This window comes from Columba livia, chromosome 4 (assembly GCF_036013475.1).
Source record: "Columba livia isolate bColLiv1 breed racing homer chromosome 4, bColLiv1.pat.W.v2, whole genome shotgun sequence".
In the NCBI taxonomy this organism is placed as follows: Eukaryota; Metazoa; Chordata; class Aves; order Columbiformes; family Columbidae; genus Columba; species Columba livia.
The window spans coordinates 808382-833921 of NC_088605.1; the positions used below are offsets into that span (position 1 = coordinate 808382).

At 55.5% G+C, this 25540-nt stretch overlaps 1 protein-coding gene across 12 annotated transcripts in view; it reads left to right on the plus strand.

Annotated features, from left to right (window-relative positions):
• DYSF (dysferlin) overlaps positions 1-25540 on the plus strand; it is a 107955-nt gene that overhangs the window by 21231 nt on the left and 61184 nt on the right. For all 12 annotated transcript variants that reach the window (XM_065060155.1, XM_065060158.1, XM_065060160.1 and 9 more), the window contains 16 exons: positions 367-491; positions 953-1059; positions 3629-3821; positions 4369-4524; positions 6336-6467; positions 6886-7052; positions 7608-7722; positions 7853-7958; positions 8689-8831; positions 9894-10067; positions 15328-15421; positions 16301-16378; positions 20065-20246; positions 21165-21305; positions 22167-22196; positions 22719-22745. In XM_065060155.1, coding sequence (XP_064916227.1) covers positions 367-491; positions 953-1059; positions 3629-3821; positions 4369-4524; positions 6336-6467; positions 6886-7052; positions 7608-7722; positions 7853-7958; positions 8689-8831; positions 9894-10067; positions 15328-15421; positions 16301-16378; positions 20065-20246; positions 21165-21305; positions 22167-22196; positions 22719-22745 — 1970 coding nt within the window. The remainder of the gene's footprint in view (positions 1-366; positions 492-952; positions 1060-3628; positions 3822-4368; positions 4525-6335; positions 6468-6885; positions 7053-7607; positions 7723-7852; positions 7959-8688; positions 8832-9893; positions 10068-15327; positions 15422-16300; positions 16379-20064; positions 20247-21164; positions 21306-22166; positions 22197-22718; positions 22746-25540) is intronic.

Below are 25540 nucleotides of genomic sequence, written 5' to 3' on the forward strand. Positions count from 1 at the left end.
GCACCTTGGTGCTAAGAGTGCCGTTTGTCTTCAAGGATGAGCTGAAGCTTTGGGGTGGCCTTTCCTCTCGCTCTGCTGTGAGATGTCCTCACCCCCCTGGGGTTGTTCTGGTTTCTGCCCTCACTGGTCTGCAGGAGCTGCTGCAGCCACGGAGGTTGATCTCTTTGGACCTTGGGGTGCATCACTCTGTTGCACGTGGGTTTGGGGGACATAAGCTCCATCTTCCTGCCCCAAAAGAGCCAAAAGATGGGCTTCTGCCCAAGAGCAGATGCTGCACTGCTCATCTTCAACTCCATCCTGGTCCTGAGGAATGAGCTCCCCCGTCACCCCAATGTCAGGAGTTCACCCGTGTGCTGTCACCTCCAGGTTGTCAGTATTACTACCTGCCCTGGGGCAACGTGAAGCCCGTGGTGGTGTTGTCATCCTACTGGGAAGACATCAGCTATCGGACCGACGCTCAAAACCTTCTCCACCACGCGGCGGACAGGCTGGTGAGTGGCGCGGTGGTAGGGAGCATTGTGCCCTACTTCCTGGGGGACGGGGAGGGGACAGAGGCCATCTCCAGGCTGGGTCAGGTTCGGGGCTGGTGTCTCTTGTGCTGTGGTGGGGGAATCTGTTGTGTCCTGAGAGCCCTGCTCAGCCTGTGGAGTAATGGGACCATCCTCATCCCCAACGGGGTGACACTGGGGGGCCAGTGGTGCTTTGCCGTGCCACCCACCTGCCCGCTGGTACAGGCACAGGAGGCAGGGACCTTCCTGAGCTATTGATGGGATTTCTTGCCCTATTTCCCCATCATTTCCCCCGGAGCTCCAACACGAGCAAAAACAAAGGTGCAGAGCCCTGGTGGGCCCCAGGCTGGAGCTTGTGATTGTGGGGAGCAGCCCCAGGAGGGTGCTGGCCGTGGGGTGCAGGGGGTCCCGCTGTGCAGCTCCTCTCCCCACCTGTCGTGCAGGAAGCCAACCTGGAGAAGGTCCACCTTGCCCTCAAGGCCAACTGCTCGCCCAGCGAGCTGGACGCGCTGGCTGCCCAGCTCATGGATGACGTTATCGCCGACTGCAGGTATTTCTGCCCGTTCTGACTGCGAACCTTTCCATGCCCTTTACTGCAAGAGAGCTTATTTATCTTGGAAGGGACAACTCCTTTTTATTTCTTTTTTCTCTGAAAAACACGGGTCGTTTGCTAGCGTTTGCTTCCAAAGCTGCCGAGCCAAGGCAGGGAGCTGACAAGGTGACGTTTAAGGCAAGTCATAAATTCCCAGGCTCGGTGTGAGGGCTGCAGCCGGGCGCACTCAATGGGCAGCTCTGTGTCGGGGCAGGAGCTGGAGCCGCCCGGCTGGGGACGGTGGGGCTGGTGGGTGAGGAGCCACCTCTGGGGCTTCTGGATTGAGCTCTTGTGTGTCCATTGTGTAGGAGGCACCTGTGCAGAGCACCCAAAGGGGTCGTGTGTCCCATGGCTGGGTGGCACTGCTGCCCCTCTGTCCCCATGGGCAGCACCACCAGTGTCTGAGAGAGTTGGGGTGTTCAGCTGGAGAAAAGAAGCTCCAGGGAGACCTTTGTGTGGCCACTCCGGACTTAAAAGGGGCTGATAAGAAAGATGGGGACAGACTTTTGGGCAGGGCCTGTTGTGATAGGACAAGGGGTGATGGTTTAAACTAAAGGAGGGAGGCCCAGGTTGGCCAGAGAGGTGGTGGATGAACCATCCCTGGAGACACCCCAGGCCAGGCTGGACGGGGCTCTGAGCAACCTGAGCTGGTGAAGATGTCCCTGTCATGGCAGGGGGGGCACTGTGGGGGCTGGGAAGGGCCCTTCAAACCCAAACTGTTCCATGATTCTATGATCTGCTGTTGCTTTGCCTTTTTAATGAGGAACAATTTCTTCCCCAAAGGGCTGTGGGGCATTGGAACAGGCTGCCCAGGGCAGTGCTGGAGTCACCAGCCCTGGAGGGCTGGACAGACGGACATGAGGTTCTCAGGACATGGGGCAGGGACAGGGTTGGGTAACAGGTGAACTCAATCATCTTGAGGGGCTTTTCCAACCAAAATGATTCCATGATCCCACGATTCTATAAGCAGCTCAGGAGGTGCCCATCCTCTTGCTCCATAGTGGCAGAACCCTTGGGGGAGGACAATGCTGTGAGCTGCTGGGGAGCCCAGCGGGTCCTTCAGGGGATGGTGTCACCCCTGCATGACCCACCGTCCCTGCGCAGGTGGCACCTTGGGTCCGGGTTGTCCACCACCCTGCTCTTCTCTTCTTGCTTGTGCTTCCTTCTCCTTTGTTGCATGCGGGAGTCAGACTTGCTGATCTCAGGTCCTCCCAGGTCTCTCTGAAGTTGCCACCACCTTAATCCCTGAGTCAGTCCTCCCAGCCCTCTGATCCACCTGAACACAGACAGTTCCTTTGGTTTTAGGCTTTTAATGGGGGCACCTCCATCTTTTTGCCCCTTTTTTTTTCATTACTTCATGGTGGTTTTACTTTTCATTGGTGGAGTCCATGGTCTTTTCCATTTTCCCCTTCGAGCACAATTTACCTTCGTTTAACCGTTGTGGTTGTCTCTGACATGGGGCATGTGTCTCCAGGAACGTGGTGTCTTCAACCCGTTTCCATGCTGCCTGTGGGATTTAACCCTTTCTGCTGCTCCTTTTCACACTTCTTTAATACTTTTCCTTCTTTTTGCATTGTTTTACAGTTAAGCTTTCTGAACTTAAACTCAGCTGCAGTGAGGATATTTAGTTTTGGTTTTACTTTTTCCTTTATTCTTGTTCCTGCAAGAACCTTGAGCGCATTCTCACTTGTGCCAAGCGGTGTTCATTTGGTGGGTGGGCAGCGTCCTCCCCGCACACCACTGACAGAGTGGGAGCTCAGCTCGTTAGCAGCTCCCTCATAATGAATCCACAAACGAAGTGTGGACACAAAACTGAGTTCCCCGGCTGCGATTGGTGTTTTAATTGAGCTCCTGGCACAGGTTGCTACTAAACGATTTGATTAATTAGCAACACCCGCAGCGCCCCGGCTCTCTTTGGGAATAACAGCAAACCCAGTTCTCATAAGAGAAATGAAGTTTAATTAGCAAATTTGGCCAGACTGGGTTATTAACCTGGGCCAACCTGCACTGACACCGTCCCAGGCAGATACCAGTGTCTGTCCATGGCACGTTTTGATGAGCATCAGCAGGGAGGACACCTTGCCCTTCTTATTTATCATGCAATTAAAACAGGGTTTACGGATCCCAGTCCCAGCCCAAGGGGGGAACGCTCTGGGTCAGGAGCTGGGAGCAAGAAAACCACCAATAACAGCAGCACCGTAAATCACCACGTTTTGCAGGAAATCCTCTAAGTGGCTCAGCGCAGCGAGGATCCTCCAGACTCCTGAAACATTTCTCTAGCAGCTTGACTCAATTGATATTAAAATACAAGTGTGCGCGGCTCAGCCAGGGCCCCGTCCTGGCTGCTGCGGGTGATGCTGCAGCTGCTGTTTGAAGCTACTTCGCTCTTGGCATTGCCGTGTTCCCCAAATGGCTTGGTAACCCTTCGTAAACTTGCTGAAAAGGAGGGGAAAAAATACTAAAAGAAGCCAGGAAAAGCCCCGGGAGAGGGAGAGGGAGCTGCTAACGCCTCTGCCCGTCCCCGCAGCCTGAGCCTGCCCGACGTGCTGGGGAAGGCGGCCAGCACCCACCTGGACCAGAACATGTACCGCTTCCGCAGCTCCAACCTGGAGCAGATGGTCAAGGCCGCCCTGAAGCTCAAGCACGAGGACTCGAGCCTGGCGGTGGCCCTGGAGCAGGCGGAGGACTGGCTGGCCAGGCTGAAGGCCATGGCCGAGGAGGTAACAGTGGTGGCAGGAGCTGCTTTTTGCCTGGGGGGGCTCGTTCTGCCCTAAGCTCGCTGTCATGGGGCTGTTTTGGTGCGGTGGCTGTGAGCAATCACCCGGCAATCGTGTAGATTGGATATTAGGGAAAAATTATTCATGGAAAGGGCTGTGGGGCATTGGAACAGGCTGCCCAGGGCAGTGCTGGAGTCACCAGCCCTGGAGGGCTGGACAGACGGACATGAGGCTCTCAGGACATGGGGCAGGGACAGGGCTGGGGGAACGGTTGGACTTCATGACTTTGAAGGTGTTTTCCAACCAGCTGATTCTATGCCCTGGGCTGGCTGTGGAGGACAGGACTTGGGGAAATGTGGGGCTGCGCGGCCCTGGCCAGAGCCTGATGGGACCCGGAGCTGCTGAGATGGGGTTTGGGTCAGCTGGTCTCCCCCATGGGCTTGTGTTGGCAGCAGGACTTGCGACACAGCCGATCTCCCACCTCCCCTGTCCCTCCATGGCCGATGTTCAGAGCCCCCTGGTCAGACACTACATCTTTGGTGTTTTCCAGCCCCAAAACAGCCTGCCCGACATAGTGATCTGGATGCTGCAGGGGGACAAGCGCGTGGCGTACGCCCGCGTGCCGGCCCACCAGGTCCTGTTCTCCAGGAACATCTCCGGCTGCTGTGGCAAGAACTGTGGGAAGCTGCAGACCATCTTCCTCAAGGTACCTCGGCTTGCCATGGATACGCACACCTCAGACCCATTTCTGAAATATTTTCCCCTAAAAACATATATATATATAAGGATAAAATTGTGCAGGGAAACCTGAAATCCCAACCCTCCAGGCTGCATTAACGCATGTGCGCCCAGGGCTTTGGGCACCCCCAGCCCCAGTTTTGACCCAGTTGAAGCTGGTTCCTTCACAGTGAGAAACTGGCGATGCTTCTGGTGGAGCTCAGCTGCCCTTGGCATCCATCAGCAGTGAATATTGTATTTTTTCATATATTGGGGTGGGACTAGATGACCTTAGGAGGTCCCTTCCAACCCAAACTATTCTATGGTTCTATAGTATTCTGCAAGTTCCAGGGCAGGGGGGACGGTTACACTATGACCCAGTTGGGGCTTTTAAAAAAAGATGTATTTAATTTTTAATTATTTTAAATGTTAGTTTATGTTTTTGAAATTGCTGACCCGCTGCCACCCCAGCGGCCCTGAGCCGGCGCCGCCTCCGCCAGGCGCTCGCTGAGCCTCCCCCAGCTCGGATGATCTTTCTCTGGCTTTTTGCGGCGTGCCAGCTTGGGAGCACAGTCAGTGCCGAACGAGCTCTCAAAATACAAAGTGTCATCAAATAAACTGAATAAAGCCCCAACCCCCAGCCCAGCTAGCAGGAAAAGCTGAACCAAAATGGTTTTTCTTCTGCAATTTAGCACTGGATGGAAAACGAGCATCACTTGAAGGGGGAAAAAGTGACTGAGACAAAGAAAAGGCAGTGAGACATCTCGCTGTCTGTTCTGCCTGTTCTGGCTGAAGTGTGTTGGCTGGTTTGGGGTCCCAGCCCTGCAGGGTGTCCCACCCACATACAGAAGCTCTGAGGACCGGGGCTTGGAAGCTCCTCTGGATCATCCCCAAAGTGCTGATGTCCTGGTTCTCAGGGATGCTTCGTGTCCCATGTACCCCCCATCTCCCCAGGCCTCATCCCCACCTTGCATCCTGAGCAACCCCCATTAATATTGTCCTTGAGGACATTGATCCTGGATCAATGGGCTGAGGCCAGTTGTCTGAGGGTCACCAAGGCCAAGTGCCAGGTCCTGCTCTTGGGTCACAACAACCCCATGAACGCTCCAGGCTGGGGAGGAGCAGCTGGAAAAGGCCCTGGGGGTGTTGGTGCCAGCAGCTGAACATGAGCCAGCGTGTGCCCAGGTGGCCAAGAGGCCACAGGATCCTGGCTGGTACCAGCACTGGTGTGGCCAGCAGGCCCAGGGCAGCGACCGTCCCTGTGCTGGGACCTGGGGAGGACAAACCGCCAATCCTGGGGGCAGTTTTGGCCCTTCATGCCAAGAAAGGCCTTGAGGTGCTGGAGCGAGTGGAGAGAAGGGAAGGGAGCTGGTGAGGGGCTGGAGCACAAGTGTGATGGAGCGGCTGAGGGACCTGGGGGGTTCAGCTGGAGAACAGGAGCTGAGGGGAGACCTGATCTCTGAACTGCCTGAAAGGAGCTTGGAGCCAGGGGGATCGGGCTCTGCTCCCCAGGAACAAGCACCAGGAGCAGAGGAAACGGCCTCAAGTTGCGCCAGGGGAGGTTGAGGTTGGATGTGGGAACAATTTCTTCCCCAAAGGGCTGTGGGGCATTGGAACAGGCTGCCCAGGGCAGTGCTGGAGTCACCAGCCCTGGAGGGCTGGACAGACAGACATGAGGTTCTCAGGACACGGGGCAGGGACAGGGCTGGGGGAACGGGTGGACTGGATGAGCCTGAGGGGCTTTTCCAACCGAAGTGATTGTGTGATGCTGTGATGCTAATGGGGCTCTGGCTTGGGCAGTACCCCCAGGAGGAGGCGATGGGGCCCAGGATCCCAGCCCAGCTGCGGGTCCAGCTCTGGTTCGGGCTGTCGGTCGATGAGAAGGAGTTCAACCAGTTTGCCGAGGGGAAGCTCTCTGTCTTTGCTGAAACTGTGAGTATCTCACCAGGACCCCCCTAAAGGGTTTTTTTTCTCTCTGACATGGGCAGCAGCTCCACCATGGATGGGAGGGCTGGGCTGGACCATGGGTGAGAGTGCTACTAGGTGAGGGTCACATCAGCCCCCGCCAACTGCGAGAGGAGCCTTTTCCACCAGCAGCCAGCCCGAAAAGCTGGGGAGTAGGTTGGTGATGAGCAGTGAAGCCTCATCGGGGCTCCACACCTCCTTGTACCTGCTGGGAGGAAATGTGGGGGTGCCCATGGGGCAGGGCTGGTGGGGGTGAGGCTGTTCCCAGGGGGTCTGTCCTCAGGATGGGACTTGCTAGGAGTGGCTTATTCATAGGATTTCATAAGGATTATTCATGGGATTTAGTGCCTCCAACTCAAAAGCCTTTCGGCTTTTGCTCCTCCAGTATGAGAACCAGACCAAGCTGGCGCTGGTGGGGAACTGGGGCACCACTGGCCTGACCTACCCCAAATACTCAGATGTCACCGGCAAGATCAAGCTGCCCAAGGACAGCTTCCGTCCCTCCACGGGCTGGACCTGGGCCGGGGACTGGTTCATCTGCCCGGAGAAGACGTGAGTGATGGATTTCTGCAAAGAGCAGAGCCTGGGCGGGCTGTCACGGGCACCCCAAAACCTGAGCAGGTGGGAAGCTGGTGGCAAGGTGACCCAGAAAGCTGGATGGAGATCTGAGGTGCCTTGGGGCTTCCTCATCTGCCTGCGCTGCCCTGGGTAGGCAATGGGGTTAATGCAAACGCATCGTTGCTGCGCTGGGTGATGGACCTGGGGTGGTGGGTGCTGGACATGATGACCCCAGAACCCAGATCACCAGGATGCTTGTGGAAGCCCCACACTGAGGAGCTTTGGTGGTGGAATCCCAGCAGGGCACTGAGGATGCTCAAGGATGCTCAACAAGGATGCTCAACACAGCTCTGTTGCCTTGTAGTGGATTTACAGCTGGTGATTTGGGTTCCAGAAGTCTTGTGGGAGCTTTGCTTGGTTCCCCTGGGGTGGGAGAGGTTCAGGAGGCAAAGTATGCACTGGAGTGGCATGGGAGGACATGAGAGGATGGAGGACACGAGGCCGTGCTGGGAGGGAGCCCCTGATGTCCCACATCTCCCCGGGGTGCAGGTTGCTGCACGATGTGGACGCCGGGCACCTGAGCTTCGTGGAGGAGGTGTTTGAGAACCAGGTCCGGCTGCCGGGAGGCCAGTGGATCCACATGACTGATGCCTACAGCGACGTGGTAAGGACAAAGCAGGTGGGGTCTGAGCCCCCACCCCAGGCTGCGGTGGGAGAAAGAACCTGGGGGGCTCCAGGGAGATTCAGGCATCTGCTGGGCATCGTTTGGTTGAAAACCCTCCTGTGTCCTACAGAACGGGGAGAAGGTCCTGCCTAAGGATGAGATTGAGTGTCCTCCTGGCTGGAAATGGGAAGACTTGGAGTGGGACACGGATCTCAACAGAGCAGTGGATGAGAAAGGTACCGGGAAGCAGTTTGGGGTGTCCGTCCTGTTTTCATCCTCCTCACTCTGCCCATCGTGGTGTTTCCTTCCACGGTCCCACCCAGCACCAGGGATGATAATGTCCCCTTTGTCACGGTGTGGGCTGCCCCATGGGCTCCAGGAGGAGGGGGTCAGGCCCTGGGGGTGCCCTGTCCCCCGTGATCTGGATGAGGCTGGGGCTGTGCGGTGGACAACCACAGACGCAGCCCTTTCCTTGCTGCTAGGGAAAGGCCAGGGTGTTCTTCTGGGAGATCTTGCCCATCTTCTGGTGAAAGAAAGAGAGAAAGTATCAGGCCAGAGAGCATCTGAGATGGTCACAAGCACTGGGGCTGCCCGAGGAAGGAAGGACAGAGAGCAGAGTACCTAGGCTGTGACCCTGAGCCTAGGGCTGGTGGGACACCATGAGTCCCTCACCTGGGCATCCCCAGTGGGACATCGCCCTTGGGTGGCGGCATGAGTAGGTCCTTATCTGTGTGGACCAGCAAACTGGGAAAGTGGATGGTGCCTGGACAAACCTTTGCTGATAAAGCTGTTCCAACCTGGACATGGGATGTGGTTTAGTGCTAGACTAGGGTTATGGTTGGACTCCATGAGCTTTAGGGTCTCTCCCAACCAAAACGATTCTGTATATGAAGAGAAAGTACCTAGTGGGAGGTGAGTTGGGGGGCTCTTCCCCCTCCTTCACCCAGGTGTCCCCTCCTCCCCAAGGCTGGGAATATGGCATCACCATCCCGCCGGACCGCAAGCCCAAGGCCTGGGTGCCGGCCGAGAAGATGTACCACACCAACCGGCGCCGGCGCTGGGTGCGGCTGCGCCGGCGGGACCTGGCGCAGATGGAGGCCATGAGGAAGGTAGGACGGGGCTGGGGTTGGGTCTGTGTCCCTGTCTGTCCATGGTGGAGGTGCTGGTGGCCTCGGTGCTGTGCTGGAGGAGCAGCCACCTCTGTGGTTTCCACCATGGGGGTGAACATCTCCCAGAGGTGCAGACCCCTGCGGGGACGCTTGGCTGGGCTGTGGGGTGGGACAGGGACCTCCGGCAGTGCCACGGAGCAGCTCAGTCCCGTCTGTCCCCTGTCCCAGTCCTCCTGCCCTCTAGGTGGTGCCATTGGACAGCAAATGCCACCGTGCTCTGCTGCTCCTCCCCCAGCCGGCTCCCGAGACACTTTCCAGCACTTGTTTTCTGGATGATTGTGCCTGGAAAGCATCGGGACATCCCTGTCAGCCCATTTGCCAACAAGATGCGAGTGTCACAGGGAGGTGACACAGCTTTAGGGAGAAAAAGCCATCATGGGCTTGTGACTGATGTCCCATGGTGGCCCAGGCGTGATGAGGGTGGTGGCAGAGAGGAGGGCAGGCCGGGAAGATGGAGATGCTGGTGCCAGCCAGGCCTGGGCAGGATCTGGCCCCCAGCCCACCGAGACCCTTCTGCAGGTGGGGCTCACCCCAGGGACGGGTGAGGGGCTGAATCCCCGTGGTCATGGTTTAAACTAAAGGAGATTCAGGCTGGACATGAGGAAGGAATTGTTGCCCTGAGGGTGGTGAGAGCCTGGCCCAGGTTGGCCAGAGAGGTGGTGGATGAACCATCCCTGAGACATCCCAGGCCAGGCTGGACGGGGCTCTGAGCACCCTGAGCTGGTGGAGATGTCCCTGTCATGGCAGGGGGGCACTGGGGGGCTGGGAAGGTCCCTTCAACACAAACTATTCTGTGATTCTAAGCAGGAGATACGAGGAGGTCACAGAGTGGGACACATAGCAGCTCAAAGAGGCTGGACCTTGGGCACCACCCTGGTCCTGGAGCGCCCCCAAACGTCCTTGTCCCTTGTCTGTGCTGGGGTCCCATCACTGTCACCTGCAGAGGGGCATGGGGTGGTGTGACCGAGCCCCCCCGAGCCCCAGTGTGTCCCTTCTGAACAGCACAAGCAAGAGGAGCTGGACGGGGAGGGCTGGGAATACGCTTCGCTCTTCGGCTGGCGCTTCCACCTCAAGTATCGCCGGACAGACACCTTCCGCCGCCGGCGCTGGAGGCGCAGGATGGAGCCACTGGAGCGCACCGGGGCCGCTGCCGTCTTCGCCTTGGAGGGGGCACTGGTAGGTACCTGCCCTTCCCCGGGAATTTCTTGGGCCCCTCACGCCAAGAAAGGGCTTGTGGTGCTGGAGCGAGTGGAGAGAAGGGAACGGAGCTGGTGAGGGGCTGGAGCACAAGTGTGATGGAGCGGCTGAGGGACCTGGGGGCTTCACTGGAGAACAGGAGCTGAGGGGAGACCTTCTGATCTCTGAACTGCCTGAAAGGAGCTTGGAGCCAGGGGGGTCGGGCTCTGCTCCCCAGGAACAAGCGCCAGGAGCAGAGGAAACGGCCTCAAGTTGCGCCAGGGGAGGTTGAGGTTGGATCTGGGAACAATTTCTTCCCCAAAGGGCTGTGGGGCATTGGAACAGGCTGCCCAGGGCAGTGCTGGAGTCACCAGCCCTGGAGGGCTGGACAGACGGACATGAGGTTCTCAGGACATCGGGCAGGGACAGGGTGGGTTATGGTTGGACTGGATGAGGAGCTTTTCCATCTGAAACGATTCTGTGATTCTATGAAAACCGCTGCGTGGGAGGGAGCCCACTCGGGTCTGCTCCACCCTCCGTCCCATCCCAGGGAGCAGAGCAAAGCTCCTTATCTGCCGCTCGTTATCTACCACTTCTTATCTGCCGCCTGCACCCGCTGCTGCGTGTTGAGCTCATGTTCTGGCTTTCTTAATCCCCTGGATTTCATAATCCTTTGGCTTTCCCAATAACTAAATGAGAATCAACTCCAGCAGCACAAAGCCCCTATTATAGGGCTTTTATTTTTTTCCCCTTTTCTCTGCTCTGTCCTTCCCCCCGTCCAGCGCTTGAGCCCCTTTGGGACTCAAGCAGCTCCATGGCCCTTGTGCTCATCAGCCCCGAGCCCCATCCTGGGGGGTCCCGGCTTCTCCCCCTTCATCTTGGGGCCTGTTGATGCAGTTTTTGGCCAGATGCTCCATCCCCCTGCATCTCGGCAGCGGCAAGCAGGAGGATTTAGCTGGAAAACGCTCTAACGTGGAGTGTGTGTCCATGTGTCCCCACGTGTCCCCGCGTGGCTGTAGGACCCCCGTGCCCTTTCTCTGGCCACAGGAGGTGGGTGTGGGGTGTGTGATGGAGCTGCCCTGTGTCTCTGCTCAGTCGTGCTGAAGCAAGGAGGAAAAACCCCATTAAAATACCAGTTTAGCCAGTTTGGCGTATTTATTTTCCAGGTATTTCTTAGAGCTGGAGTGCCCAGTTCTTCGCAGTCTCCCAAATCTCTCATTCATCCTTGAGCCCAAGTTACATCTATAATTTTTATTATATGATCACATAACACATCCAGTTCACTACAGGCTGTTTCAAAAAGATGGACCCGATCTCAAAGCAGTACATTTGTCCGTGGCAACACGTTGCAATTGCACAAAAATTTACAAACAGTTTAATGAGCTGATCAGGTTTATAAAATGCTCTGTGTTCCCCTCACCTGCCGCACAGACAGCAGCGGGACGATGGTTGAGCTCGTTCCCTGCGTGATTCTGTTGTTCGAGGTCATCCAGATTAACCGCTAATGGTGGCACAAAACCACAGCATTCAATGTGTCCCCCCACAGAAAAAGTGGCAGGGTGTGATGTCTGGGGGCCAAAATGTTGTACCAAGTCTTGGCGTCCTGTGCCAACCTTGAGACGGTGGGTCCATCTGTTTGAAACACCCTGGATTTTGCACATTTTCTAACTGGAAGCAATTCTAGCAAAACAAACCAAAAGGAGCTGTTGTGCCGTGCCCCGTGGTGCCCTGCCTTGCTTTCCTCCCTCCCCTTCCCCAGCAAACGCCACCCGAAATGTCACTGCTGCTCTGTACCACCCCGGCGCAAACCGCCAACTCCCTGGCGCTGAGCAAATGCCTTGTTGAGGTCCTTAGTCCCTCGCTCTGCCCCTTCCCACTCAGCACAGGCGATCGGGAGGGAAAGAAGGACAGAGAGAAGAGAGTTGGAAAAGTTAAAAATGTTTTACTAATGCTACCAATAAGAATAGAGAAAATAATACAAAATATACAAAACCAATCTGGAAAGTCCCAACAACTGCAGAGCCGGCACCCGAAGTCCTGGACTGGACTCTGCAGCCAACCGGAGCTGGATTCAGTCTGTCGCTGGCCTCAGTTCGCAGGGACGACTCGCAAGGTCGTCATAGGGAAAAGGGACGAGATCCTTGTGATCTCCCACTTTTATATGAAGTATCACATGAATGGGATGGAATACTCAGTTGGTCAGTTTTTTGGTCACCTGTTTCTCATTGCCCCTCTCGCAATCATTCTCATCCATTCTCATCAACGACCTTGCGTATCATTGCTGTGTCTGCCAAAACATGGATCTGGCTTTTTAGAAAAGTGCAGCTAATATGAAGCCGACAGGCACATTCACTAAAAGAGAAGCTTGTTTTTAACAAAACCAGGACATGCCTGAACCATCAGTTTTCCCTGCTTGAATGTCAGCAGGACAGCAGGAACAGCTGGGTGCCCGCGGGTCCGGGGAAGCAGCAGGACCCCGAAGCATCGCCCGGGCAGGGTGATCCCCGCAGGTGATTTCCTTCAGGTGGGGGACCCTGGGGACACTGTCCCCACAGCTGGGGAGGGACAGCGGCAGGTGGGTCCCAGGGCTCCGCTCCGCGTTCCCCTTGCAATGGGTCATTCTGACCCGCCTCCGCGTCCTCATATTTTGGGGTTACTGGCTGCATTTTTGGTGGTTTCTTGGTTTTCTGTGGCTTGCTTTATGAAGTTTTGCCATACTTGCTGGTTTTGCAGCTTCGTGCCTTTCAGTCTCTCTTCTCTCACTTGAACGACTTACATATTTTTCCAGGATGCTCCATCCCAAAATAATCCCTAAATTTCCATAACGTCTCCCATCCAGCGACCCCAGATGTGCACAGTCGACCCCTCCATCCGAGGGAGGAGGGGCTCGGCGTGATGCCGTGGGGCTGGGGTCGGGCTGGGCGGTGACATGGTACCGAGGGTGGGACAATCCGAGCGGGTGCTGAGGGCTGGGAAGGGTGGGCGCTGAGTTTTTGCTCTATTTCTAACAGTTTTTAAGTGCAGAGGGGAGCAGGTGTCAGGGGTGCAGGGTCACCTGGATGGGGCAGCTGCTGGAGTTTGAGCTGCTGCTGATCACACCAAAGCAGAATAAAGATAAAGAACAAAGGACAGGGAGCCCAGAGCATCCCCAGCTCAGGTTTTACGCGTGCCTGGCACCCCACCGCATGCACAGAGGACAAATATCTCATGCATTTTACCGCTGACCTCAGTGAGCTCTGTATTTTTATTCAAAAGAAGGAATTCAGGAGGAAAACTGGGTCTCCAGTTTAGAACCTTGAGAAGAAGCCTAAAAAACTGCCCTGGGGTCTGTGTAAGACACTCTGGAGACACAACATGTAGCAACCAAATCCTCCCGCAGGCCCTCCTGTCTGTTCCAGCCCATTCCTGTTATCTGCCGCCTTCTCTGTTATCTGCCACCTTCTCTGTTATCTGCCACCTTCTCCCCAAAAGGCACCTGTGCAGTTTTGGGGTGGTGGCTGTGGGTTGGTATCCAGTGGAGAAGCCGTATGGCGGTGCAGCGAAACCGAAGCAGAATTAAAGTGCAAAGTCAGAACAAGCCAACAGCCCAAGTGCTGATTCCCTGAACTATTCCGGAGGGTTAATGAACAGCAGCGAGGTGATACCAAACGGGACCAGCAGGAATGTGCTGGGATGCAGGAAGGCACGGATGGTGCTTGGGGTTTCTGGGTCTCACTTTTCCCAGTGATGCTCATCATCCATCACTCCAACCTTACCCAACCGAGCAGTCATTGCCTCTAAGACGTGCTGAACCCCAACATCTAGACATGAGGAAGGAATTGTTGCCCTGAGGGTGGTGAGAGCCTGGGCAGGTTCCCAGAGAGGTGGTGGATGAACCATCCCTGGAGACATCCCAGGCCAGGCTGGACGGGGCTCTGAGCAACCTGAGCTGGTGCAGATGTCCCTGTCATGGCAGGGGGCACTGGGGGGCTGGGAAGGTCTCTCCGACCCAAACCATCCTATGATTCTATGAACCCCATGGGGACGGGGTGAAGGAATGAGATTTTGTGGTTACTCCATCCTGCGCGGAGACTCCAAAGGGTAAATCATCATCCTGAGCAAGAGCATTTCCCAGCTTGTCCTCTCTGAGATGTGCTTCCTGTGGGGTTTTGGGGTGTGAGGAGCCTCAATTCCCTGTGATGCACAGACTGGGGGTCCCCAAGCCCTCGCTAGAGGGATTCGGAGAACAACCCCTGCCCGTCTCAGCCCCGGGTCCTGCAGGTCGGGGTGGGGGCCTGGGGTCTGGTGGTCCATAGAAGTAACTGAGGAGCCGTAGAGCTGCCGCGGGGAGGGGCTCTGGAAATTCCATCCTGGACCTGATTAGTTTTTTTCCTTTCTTTTTTTTTCCTTTTTTTTCCTTAAATGCCCCTCCTGTCTTTCCCTACCATTCGATAATGGGAAAATATTTAAAGATCAGATTTACCCTCACTGGGAAGTTACCTTTACGCTCCTTTTCCTGCAACTAAATATTTCAAGCCGAATGCCACAATTAGGAGGTGCTAAAAGGCCAGTTTTCATAGGTGAACACTAGAGGAGGGAGGAGCCGTGGCCACGGTTGGCCGAGGTTCCCCCGGGTAGCGAATGGGCCATTTGGCTGCATTTGACACCGTCTGTGTCACTGGTCACAACATCTACACTCCATTAATTTCGCTTGCAAGGGGATGTGGTGGAATTGTTTAGCTAGTGACTGCTGCTCCAAGAGTGATGAACTTGGTGGAGACATGGCCCCAAGTTGCGCCAGGGGAGGTTGAGGTTGGATGTGGGAACAATTTCTTCCCCAAAGGGCTGTGGGGCATTGGAACAGGCTGCCCAGGGCAGTGCTGGAGTCACCAGCCCTGGAGGGCTGGACAGACGGACATGAGGTTCTCAGGACACGGGGCAGTGGTGGACTTGGCAGTGTTGGGTTAATGGTTGGACTCCATGATCTGGAGGGTCATCTCTTCCAGCCAAAATGATTCTATGAGAGGCCTTTCCATGCTGGTGAGACACTGAGAGGTGGGATGTGGGACCCTATGGCTGCTTTTGTTGTCATGTCCTGTTCTCCCCAGCACTGGATCAGGAGCTGGGTTCTCTTTGCTGTCCTGGGGCAGAAAAGCGTGAACGTCCCTCCGCAGAGAAGCCAAATTCCTCTGGGACATCCATGGCAATGGTGATACCCTGGAGAACCCCGTCCTACAGCGGGGTCATGGCATGACTGACCTTGCCTTGCTCTCTCTTGCAGGGGGGAGTGACAGATGACAAGAGTGACGATGGCAAATCCATCTCCACCCTCAGTTTCGGCGTCAACAGACCCACCATTTCGTGCATATTTGACTGTAAGGCCCCAAGGGTGGGAAGGGAGGGTGCGGGTCATGGCCACGAGTCCTGGCAGGGGGTGTCTGCGGTGGGGACCCCTTAGCTGAGCATTTCCCATCCTCTTCCTCTCACTCACCTCGAGTGCGGGCGGATGGAAAGAGGGGCTGGGTAAGGCTGGGACATGGCTTGTCCCCCTGGGAACACTGACACAGAATCATAGAGTCAGTTTGGTTGGAAGAGACCCTCAGGATCATCAGGTCCAACCGTTCACATGCTCAGGGCTCAGTGCTCTCTTGGGAAGCCACGGGAAGGGTTAAGCCGAGCTGCCCTCAGACACGAGCCTGGGGCGGCTTAAAACCAGCTCTGAGTCCCCAGCACAGGACACTCATGGACCTGCTGAGAGGGGCCAGAGGAGCCACAGGATTGACCTGAGGTTGGAACAGCTCTGCTGGGGACAGGCTGAGAGAGCTGGGGTGTTCAGCTGGAGAAGAGAAGCTCCAGGGAGACCTTAGTGTGGCCTTTCCAGATTTAAAAGGGGCTGAGAAGAAAGACGGGGACAGACTTTTCAGCAGGGCCTGTTGTGATAGGACAAGGGGTGATGGTTTAAACTAAAGGAGGGAGATTCAGGCTGGACATGAGGAAGAAATTGTTGGCCCTGAGGGTGGTGAGAGCCTGGCCCAGGTTGGCCAGAGAGGTGGTAGATGAACCATCCCTGGAGACATCCCAGGCCAGGCTGGACGGGGCTCTGAGCAACCTGAGCTGGTGAAGATGTCCCTGTCATGGCAGGGGGAAGTGGATGGGTTTGGAAGGGCCCTTCACCCCAGACTGTTCTGTGATTCTGTGATACTTCCCCGGTGCCCTGCGCTCTTCTCTTAACCGTTTCTCATTCCTCTGCCCAGGTGGGAACAGGTACCACCTCCGCTGCTACATGTACCAGGCGCGGGATCTGATGGCCATGGACAAGGACAGCTTCTCAGGTCAGCCCTAACGCTCGTGTCCACTTGTTTGTGCTTGGAATTGGTGCTGGGGAGCAGTGGGGTCTGTATAGCAAATTTTGGGTTATTTATTGGTGTGGGATGAGGGGATGTTCTGCAGTCAAGCAACAAAAGGCAGCGACGTGAGGCTTTCCCAAGGAAACCAGCCAGCTGGTGTGACTTCCCAGCAGCAAAAAGATACATTTTTAAAAATCACAGTTTCAAGAACTCTTCCATGTGAAACCAAGCAGGAACGCCAGGTTACCCAGGTCGGCCGTGAGTCAGAGCTGTTTGCTTTGCTAACAGCTCCTTCTCCCCAGCGAGGTGATGCTGGATGCCGCTGGCAAGGCTGGGGAGCATGGCCAGTAGAACCAGAGCAGGGGGCAGGGGTGTTTATGGTGGCACATCGCCCCAAGCTGTCCCTGGGGCTGTGGGACGCAGGGATCGGCACTGGTGTCGAGATGATGGAGCACCGGGCAGAAACCTCCATGAGGTGTGCTCAGAAATAGTTAACAAGTGTGTAATTAGGACCTCGGAGCAGACAGGCATCTTCTTTGGAGTCCCCATGGAGGTTCTGCTTGGATTTCTGTGCCCTCAGCGTCCATCCTGGCCAGTTTCTTGCCTACCCTGGCAGGGCAGGGAAGCGAAAATCTCCTGGGTTTGGGGTTTGTCCCGGGGATTGGCCAAGGGCTCAAGGCTGAAGAAGGGACACTCAGTTTATTAGCAATGAATTGATTGAAAAATATGGTTGGAAAGGAAAATACCCAACGGTGGCAAATCTGTAAAATGGTTCGTACTTGTTTACATGACCGAACATGAAATCGAGCTGCTGCTCCTCTGCTCTCCAGCCTGGAGACTGCAAGGGGGCCGAGAGGCAATGGCTGGGGCTTTCCTTGGTGGAGCTGATGCCTGAACTGGGAAATCCTTCAGAAATGACTCTAAAAGATGCCCCTTGATGGAAAAAAGTGTGGTCCCAGCTGGAGAAAAGGCTGCCCTGGGCTTTGAGCGAGGATCTGCATCCCCAACGGAACTTCAGGCACTTCTGAAGCCACCAGATTGATGTGGTGGGGACATCCTGTGGGGCAGGTCTGTTGTTATTTGGTGATGAAGCTGAAGCACAAGTGTGATGGAGCGGCTGAGGGACCTGGGGGGTTCAGCTGGAGAACAGGAGCTGAGGGGAGACCTTCTGATCTCTGAACTGCCTGAAAGGAGCTTGGAGCCAGGGGGGTCGGGCTCTGCTCCCCAGGAACAAGCGCCAGGAGCAGAGGAAACGGCCTCAAGTTGCGCCAGGGGAGGTTGAGGTTGGATGTGGGAACAATTTCTTCCCCCAAGGGCTGTGGGGCATTGGAACAGGCTGCCCAGGGCAGTGCTGGAGTCACCAGCCCTGGAGGGCTGGACAGACAGACATGAGGTTCTCAGGACATGGGGCAGGGACAGGGTGGGGTGTGGTTGGACTCAATGATACTGAGGGTCTCTTCCAACCAAAACAATTCTATGGTTATATTTGGCACTCTAGGGTGCTTGGGTGTCGGTGGGTTGGTTTGAGGAGCATTTTGTTTGTGGCAGAGGCTGAAGCGCAGCTGTGGAGTTGAGGGGCTGAGAGCCTGGGCAGGTTCCCAGAGAGGTGGTAGATGAACCATCCCTGAGACATCCCAGGCCAGGCTGGACAGGGCTCTGAGCACCCTGAGCTGGTGAAGATGTCCCTGTCATGGCAGGGGGACTGGGGGGCTGGGAAGGGCCCTTCAACCCAAACTGTTCTGTGTTTCTATGATTTTATGATAATCCTGCCCAAGCGTTAACCCCACGCTGTCTCTAAACCATGTCCCTCAGAACCTCAGCAGCGAGTGGGGACGGCCGGGTGTCACCATGCTGGGCAGCAGGACCACACTCCTGGGGGTTCCCGCTTCCCTGGTGTTACATTTTAAAGCAGAGGGTCGTGTGGGGGTGGCAGAAATGCCCTGGAGAGGTGCAGAGCACCCAACAGTCCCCCAGTGTCTGCGCCCACCGGGGTCCCGTCCCCACAAAGGGTTTGTTGTTGGAGGCGGTGGGACCGGGTGATCTCATGCTGCAGTCCCTGCCCTCCCAAAAACCCGGCCAAGGACAACATGAGTAACACCACGCCACAATGTGGAATTGTGATCTCCGCTGCCTTAACAAAGCATAAAGGAGTTCATTAAGGGCGCTTTACACAGTTATAAAAATAAACCTTCTGTGCGCATGAGGGTCTAAACAAAGGGGCTTTATAGAGGCCTCCTTTAAAAAGAAGAAGAGGGGGTAAAAAAAACCGAGCAAAAAAGCAAATCCACATCCATTTTTTTTGTATATTGTAACGCATTCTGCTTTGCTTTTACTGGAAAAATGCACCTAAGTGGGAAAGGCTCTTCCCAGCGCTCGCAGTGCTCGCCGCACTGTCACCTCGCACCCCCCGGCTCGCTGGGCACGTCTGCTGTGGGGCAGAGAAAACCCATCCCTGTGACCCCCGTGCCTGGAGGAGAGGAGGCGGGGGGGATGGCGCCCTGCTCCGCCAGCCCCATTTTTGGGTGTCTGTGGGATGGTTCTGCATCTCCAGGGCAGGCAGGACACGTTGTGCTCCCAGTGTGACTCCTGGTCTCGGGACAGGGCTGGTGTTGGGGGGTGCGTGTAGAATCACAGAGTCATTTTGGTTGGAAGAGACCCTCAAGGTCATTGAGTCCAACTCAACCTCAATCTGTCCCTGCCCCAATTTCCTGAGAAACTCATGTCCGTCTGTCCAGCCCTCCAGGGATGGTGACTCCAGCACTGCCCTGGGCAGCCTGTTCCAATGCCCCACAGCCCTTTGGGGGAGAAATTGTTCCCACATCCAACCTCAGCCTCCCCTACACGCTGCTTTGCACGTTGAGGGAACCCATCCTGGGTTGCATTTGTAGGGTCTGCCGCACTCCTGGCCACTGGCAGGTCTCTTGGGGCTTCAGGGTGAGCTGGACCCCATACAGTGCCTGGTGTGTCTGTGTCTTGTGGTGCCACGTCACACTGGGTGTCACGTGGAGGAGGTGGCCTGTGTCCTTCTGAAGGGCCTCCTGCCACCACGGAGGTTGGGCTTTGCAGGCAGCTGGAGCTCAGCAGTCCACCTGGACTGGTCACTGGGGATGCAGCAGTCACAGAGTCACAGTCACGGAATCACAGAACAGTTTGGATTGAAGGGACCGTCCTAGCTCTCCCAGTGCCACCCCTGCCATGAGCCCGTGTCAGTGCAGCTGGGCAGGGCTGGATGCTCCTTCTCTCTTAACACAAGAGCTGGGAGATAGAGCGAGGTGGGTACCACAGAAAAACGTGGGAGGCAGGTTCTTCATGCACTTTTGTGTCCTCCTCAGAGGACATGGTGGGTTCAGGAGGGGGCAGGTCTGTGAAGACAGCGCCTTTGCAGGGTTCCAAACACACAGACATCACGTCTGGCCTGGGAAGTGCCTGAGCGCGGCTGACTGGTGCAGAGGGATAAGTGTTGGAGCACTTGGCCACATTCTGCTCTTCGCTGGAGTTGCCTGGGACGTGCTGGGAATGTCATTGCCTTTTCTGAGCGACCTGCAGCTCCTTCAGCCTGTTCAGTCTTCCCCACATAAGCCACTGGCTCTTAAATGACCACGAATTTCCTTCTCCATCCTGGACGGGGAGCTCTAATTCACCCTCCGTCTCGTGTCTGTCGTCTCTTGCAGATCCTTATGCCATTGTCTCCTTCCTCCACCAAAGCCAGAAGACAGTGGTGATCAAGAACACCCTGAACCCCACCTGGGACCAGACACTCATCTTCTATGAGATCGAGATCTTCGGGGACCCCCAGAATGTGTCTGACTCCCCTCCCAACATCGTGGTGGAAATATATGACCACGACACCTACGTAAGTGTGTCAGCAGGGGCTGGACCTTCCTCGTGTGAGTGTGCTGGGGTGGGGGGGACAGAGGCGTGACACCGCTCCTGCCCTCTGCGTTGCGATGCTGAAACATCTCCGGGCGGCTCAGCCACTGAGCTGAGCACCCAGAAGACACAAATTCAGCAAACAGCTCAGCTAGGGATGGCCTTGGTGGTCCTGCTCTAGTTACCAAAGCTGCATCTGCATCGAGTTTTGCAGAGTGGCCAAGTTAACCGTATTTCCTTGTGGGACAAGATCTGCAGCAGTCCTGCACACAGGGGCCACAGCAGGTTGTTTGCTCAGCTCCCAAAGCTGTCTGAGGTGTCTCGTAGTGATGGTATTTGGGGGCTGGTGAGATAACCTTGAGTCCTTCCTAAAAAGCCTGGGCTGTAGCCTGTCACAAGGGCAGAAGGGACTTGGGACTCTGTGCAAGTGCAGTGCATGAGTGAAGAGCACTTAGACTCCATCTCAGGAATGTCTCAGGAACCTCTCAGAACCCTTTCGTGCTCCCTCCTCCAAAAGACACCATCATGAAGCAGCAATGGCAGCTGAAGGTCCCATTGCAGACCAGTGAACGGGCTTTTTAAGAGCTGCTGATACTTCATGCTATACTCAGAGCTCCTGCTCTGGAAATCGTGTGATACCGTAGGAATTTCACCTTCTGTTTAAGCCAAAATGCACAAGAAAATCCATTTCTATCCCTAGGAGTTACAGGGAGGAGTTTGGAAAGTGGAGTCTATATGAGCACCAAAACCATCTATTTTTTCTGAACTGGTCCCGTAGTGGTTCAGACCCTGAGCCTGGTTTCTGAGCGGTGGCCTGGACTGAGATGCAGGCGCGTGGTGCTGGACTCCGCTGAGAGGTGGGGTGGGGAGAAAGCTCCTCGTGCCCGTGTTTGCCTTTCAGGGTGCGGATGAGTTCATGGGGCGCTGCATCTGCAAGCCCAGCCTGACCCGCTCGCCGCGGCTCTCCTGGCACCCGGTCATCAAGGCCAACAGGAACGTCGGGGAGCTGCTGGCTGCCTTCGAGCTCATCCAGAGGGAGAAGGTGAGCTCCCCATCCTGTTTCCAGTGCTGGCTTCTTCCCTTGGAGTCCCTCCGCACCCAGCAGGATTCAACCTTTGCTCGGTGCTGAGTTGTGTCCACCTGGGCTTGGTTGTCCTCAGTTTCCCGCGATGGTTGCTCTGAGCAGCCCCAGCCGTGGTGCTGAGTGCTGGCTGCACCAATGCGGTGTGGTGGGAGCAGCTCCTGTGAGGAGCAACCGGCTCTGCTGTGCGACAGGGTGAGGGAGCTGGGGCTGTTGAGTGGAGAAGAGAAGCTGAGAGGGATGTGATCAATGGATCAGTATCTCAGGGTGGGTGTCAGAGGATGGACCAGACTCTGTTCAGTGGTGCCCAACGCCAGGGTGAGGGGCACCGGGCACAGACTGAAACACAGGAGGCTCCATGTGAACATGAGCAGAAACTTGTTTGCTGGGAGGTGCCAGAGCCTGGCCCAGGCTGCCCAGAGCGGGTGTGGAGTCTCCTGCTCTGAGACATTCAGACCCCCTGGACCAACCTGTGTGATCTGCTCTGGGATCCTGTGTGATCTGCTCTGTGACCCTGCATGAGCAGGTGGGGCTGGGGATCTACAGAGGGACCTTCAGCCCCACCAGGCTGGGGTTCTGTGCCCCTGGAGAGGACTCTCTTCTCCAAGGACCATGTTTAACCCCAGCAGAAAGCAGCTGGGTGGATTTCAGGCTCTGCTGGTGCCTCCACATGGGGTGAACAGCCCTGCCCAGGTTTTGCAGCCCAGCGCTGGGCAGGGGTGGGTAACGTGTGGCTATGGGAGGATGGATGTTTCTCTGCCAGATAAAGCTGAGTTAGCACCAGCAGTGCAAATGGAAAATACATTATTTTTTTCTCCGCAGCCAGCTGTCCATCACATCCCTGGCTTCGAGGTAAGGCCTTTCTCCTCTTTGCAGCTCTGCACCCCTCAACCCATCCCCACCCCGACAGAGCTGCACCACCAGCTCTCCTGCAGAGGTTTCAGTGGACTCTTGTGCAGCCATTTCTCCATCCCCACGTTGAGATGCCAGTTCCCTTCAGGTGGTGGTAAAGAGGGCTGGAGCGAGTGATGCAGCTCACTTCTGATCCCTAAGACAGGGCAAATGTGCCCCATTCCTGACACGATTCCTCAGGTTTGAACACACCGTTCCCTTCCTGCCCTGCGATAATTTAATAATCCCCATCACGAAGGGCTTTGATTCCCCCCATTCAGCCTGGCTGAGCAAAGGCCTTAACTGTCACTGGATTTTCAGTGGTTTTGAGTCACCTACACTGATTTCTTCTCAAACCTGGGGACTGGTGTGCAGGAACTTGGGAAACATCCTTTTCCCATTCAGTTATCAGCTACAGTTGTAAGCCCTAGGATGTGCTTACTGACGAGCGTTGCTCTAACTGTCTGCTCTCCTCTTCCCCAGAGCGAGCTGGCCTCCAGCCTGGACGAGGTGAGTCTGTGAGGTTCACTTGTCTCGTCATCTTGGGGACTGTTAAAATTGTGCCTTGACGTGGCAGCCACTTCTTTTCAGATGAGCTGAGTCAACAGCATCGGGATTTTAGTAGCCTGGGTGGTCACCAGCAGCGCAGAGTAGATGGGCTCTGTGCTTAACCCAAGACGTGTTCCCAATGGCGAAGCATGTTGGGTGACATTTCACCTTTGTGGGATGCGTGTGCATGAGATCTACTGGTGTTCAACCTGCCAAACAAAACATGGGAAAGCCAAAATGCTGGGCTGACCTTTGGCCGAAATCCCAGTTGAAAGGTCTGCAGTTTTCATGGGGAATTCCCCATGAATTGGGGCATGTGCTGCACTCCGGTTGCAGATTTTGCTTTAGCCACTGCCACACTTCCAGTTGGGAGGTTAGAGAGGCAAACATTGCCCAGCCGTGTGTGTACATCCCTTTCTCCGTTGCCTCTTCCAGGTTTAGAAATGTTTTTCCAGGTGTTAGTTGTCAATTCCAAATTGGCTCAATGAATCAACTGCTCCAGTTGTTCTGAATAATAATAATAATAATAATAATAATAATAATAATAATAATAATAAATCTCTTTGGGATCCCAAGCTACTACTTGGGCAATGGGTCAGAGTTGCTCCCGGACCTTGTGGATCCTGCGGAGCAGATCAGCTGAAGCAGGTGCTCTCAGGGCAGGCTGGTATCTGGGACAACCCAAGGCAGGGAGCTGAAGGAGCATCACATCTGTTTGAGTGTCGTGGTGGCACTGGGAGCCAGTGAACCCCGAAGTCGGGGAGGTGTGCTAGGAAGGACTTGGGGCATGCAAAGAACCTGCCCACATCTCCATGAAAATCTGGATGGGCTGAACACATTTTTGCAGATGGGTTTCTTCCACCCAAGCGGCCTTTCCTGATGGTGTGGGGCGCATTTTTGTGCTCCGCGTGGGCTGAGATGGGTGAGCTCGTGCATACGTAACCATCTCTCTGGTCTTTCTCCTCCGTTTCTTGCCATGCCTTTGCTGGACGGGGCACTCTGCAGCTCTGCACCCCTGCCTTGTTCTACGAGGGGCTCCTCCAACGGGTACCTTTGCTCCCCAAACACTCACCTCTCCTCGGTTCCTCTGTTCCGTTGACCAGAAACGAGCAAAGTCCCAGCAGACACTCTCAGACCAGCGCCTTCAGCCGTGGCCCGGCCAGACCGCCCCACTGAGGCTGCGGCCACAAGGGTGATGCCCACCTCATGTCTCCAGTGCTCTTAGTAAAAATCGAGCCTTCTGGAGAATCAGGCCCATATATATGCATCGTTCAGGTTCGTGATCTATCTGAACGACCAGACTGACACCAGATTGTTTTGTACTGCATTCCTGGTGCAGATGGGACGAGTCTTCTGGGGCAAGATTCCCTTCCAGCTCAGGACATTCGATGATTCTATGACCCCTCCAAGCACTGGGGTTTAAGCCCTTCTTGAAACAACGCGGCCCAGCTGTGCTCTCAAACTGGGAGACCTTCCCAGCCATGGCTTTAACTGCTCTGATCTGTGTTGGCTTTCACTCACCGCTCTTCCAGCCCTGTATCAAAGTCAGGGTTGGACTAAGTGATCTCCAGAGCTCCCTTTCACCCAAATTCCCGCTGATTTATCTTGTTCAAACCACCCCAGGTGCCAGCAGACCCCAAATGTCCCTTTATGGATGTCTCCTCCATCCCGCCTGCTGTGTCTGGGTTGAGAGCTGTGTCTGGGAATTGCTTGTTCCCCGTTCTCCCCCTCCTGCGCCTGCCTTGTCCCCAGGACTCACTGCTCACTTCTGTCTCATCTGCTGCAACATTTAATGCGGAGAACCAAGAGAACCACTGTGAAACATCCAGGAGAGCGGCAGGGATTGAGAAGGGCTTAGAAACATCTGGTGCTCGTGGAAGAGGTTGCAGTGTCAGGAGCCAAGTGTGCACCGCTGCCTTTCAAAGCTGCTGTTGAACCGGGGGGACGGGGACAGGCAGGAGCTCTTTCCCAGGGCTTTCCCCTTTCCCACACAGATTTGCCGAAATGATCTTTAGTCCAATGGCTGAGCACCCTGAGCTGGTGAAGATGTCCCTGCTCATGGCAGGGGTGGCACTGGGGGACCTGGGAAGGTCCCTCCAACCCAAACTGTTCTGTGATTCTATGACTATAATGAAGTGCAACATATATCATTTGCATCAGTGAAGATTTAGATGCTCCGTTAGGGGAAAAAATGAACAACTTTTTGGGAACAGACTGTGCAGCCATCTCGGAGGGGCTGTGTGGAGTCTGAGCTCACCTTGGCATTTAGAGATGGTCTAGGTGGCTTCTCCAGATCTACATCTCTCTTGTGCAACTTGAATGCAGCTTATGCACATTTAAAGCCAGGAATGAGCACACATCGCTAAACAAGAATAAACCGAGGCTCTTCTTGCTTCAGTCACCTTGGTGTGCTCTAAGTGCTCTGGATCACAGGTGGAAGCTGAGGATAGATCTTCAAGGGCCATTCAGTTTATCCTTCTACCCAAGGAAGGATCGACTCATGTTGATGGTGCAATGTCTTATTAAGGAGACAGGAGAGGTTGAGGTTGGATGTGGGAACAATTTCTTCCCCAAAGGGCTGTGGGGCATTGAACAGGCTGCCCAGGGCAGTGCTGGAGTCACCAGCCCTGGAGGGCTGGACAGACGGACATGAGGTTCTCAGGATGTGGGGCAGGGACAGGCGTGGGGGAACAGTTGGACTTGGTGATTTTGAGGGTCTTCTCCAACCAAGATGATTCTGTGATGCTGTGATTTGA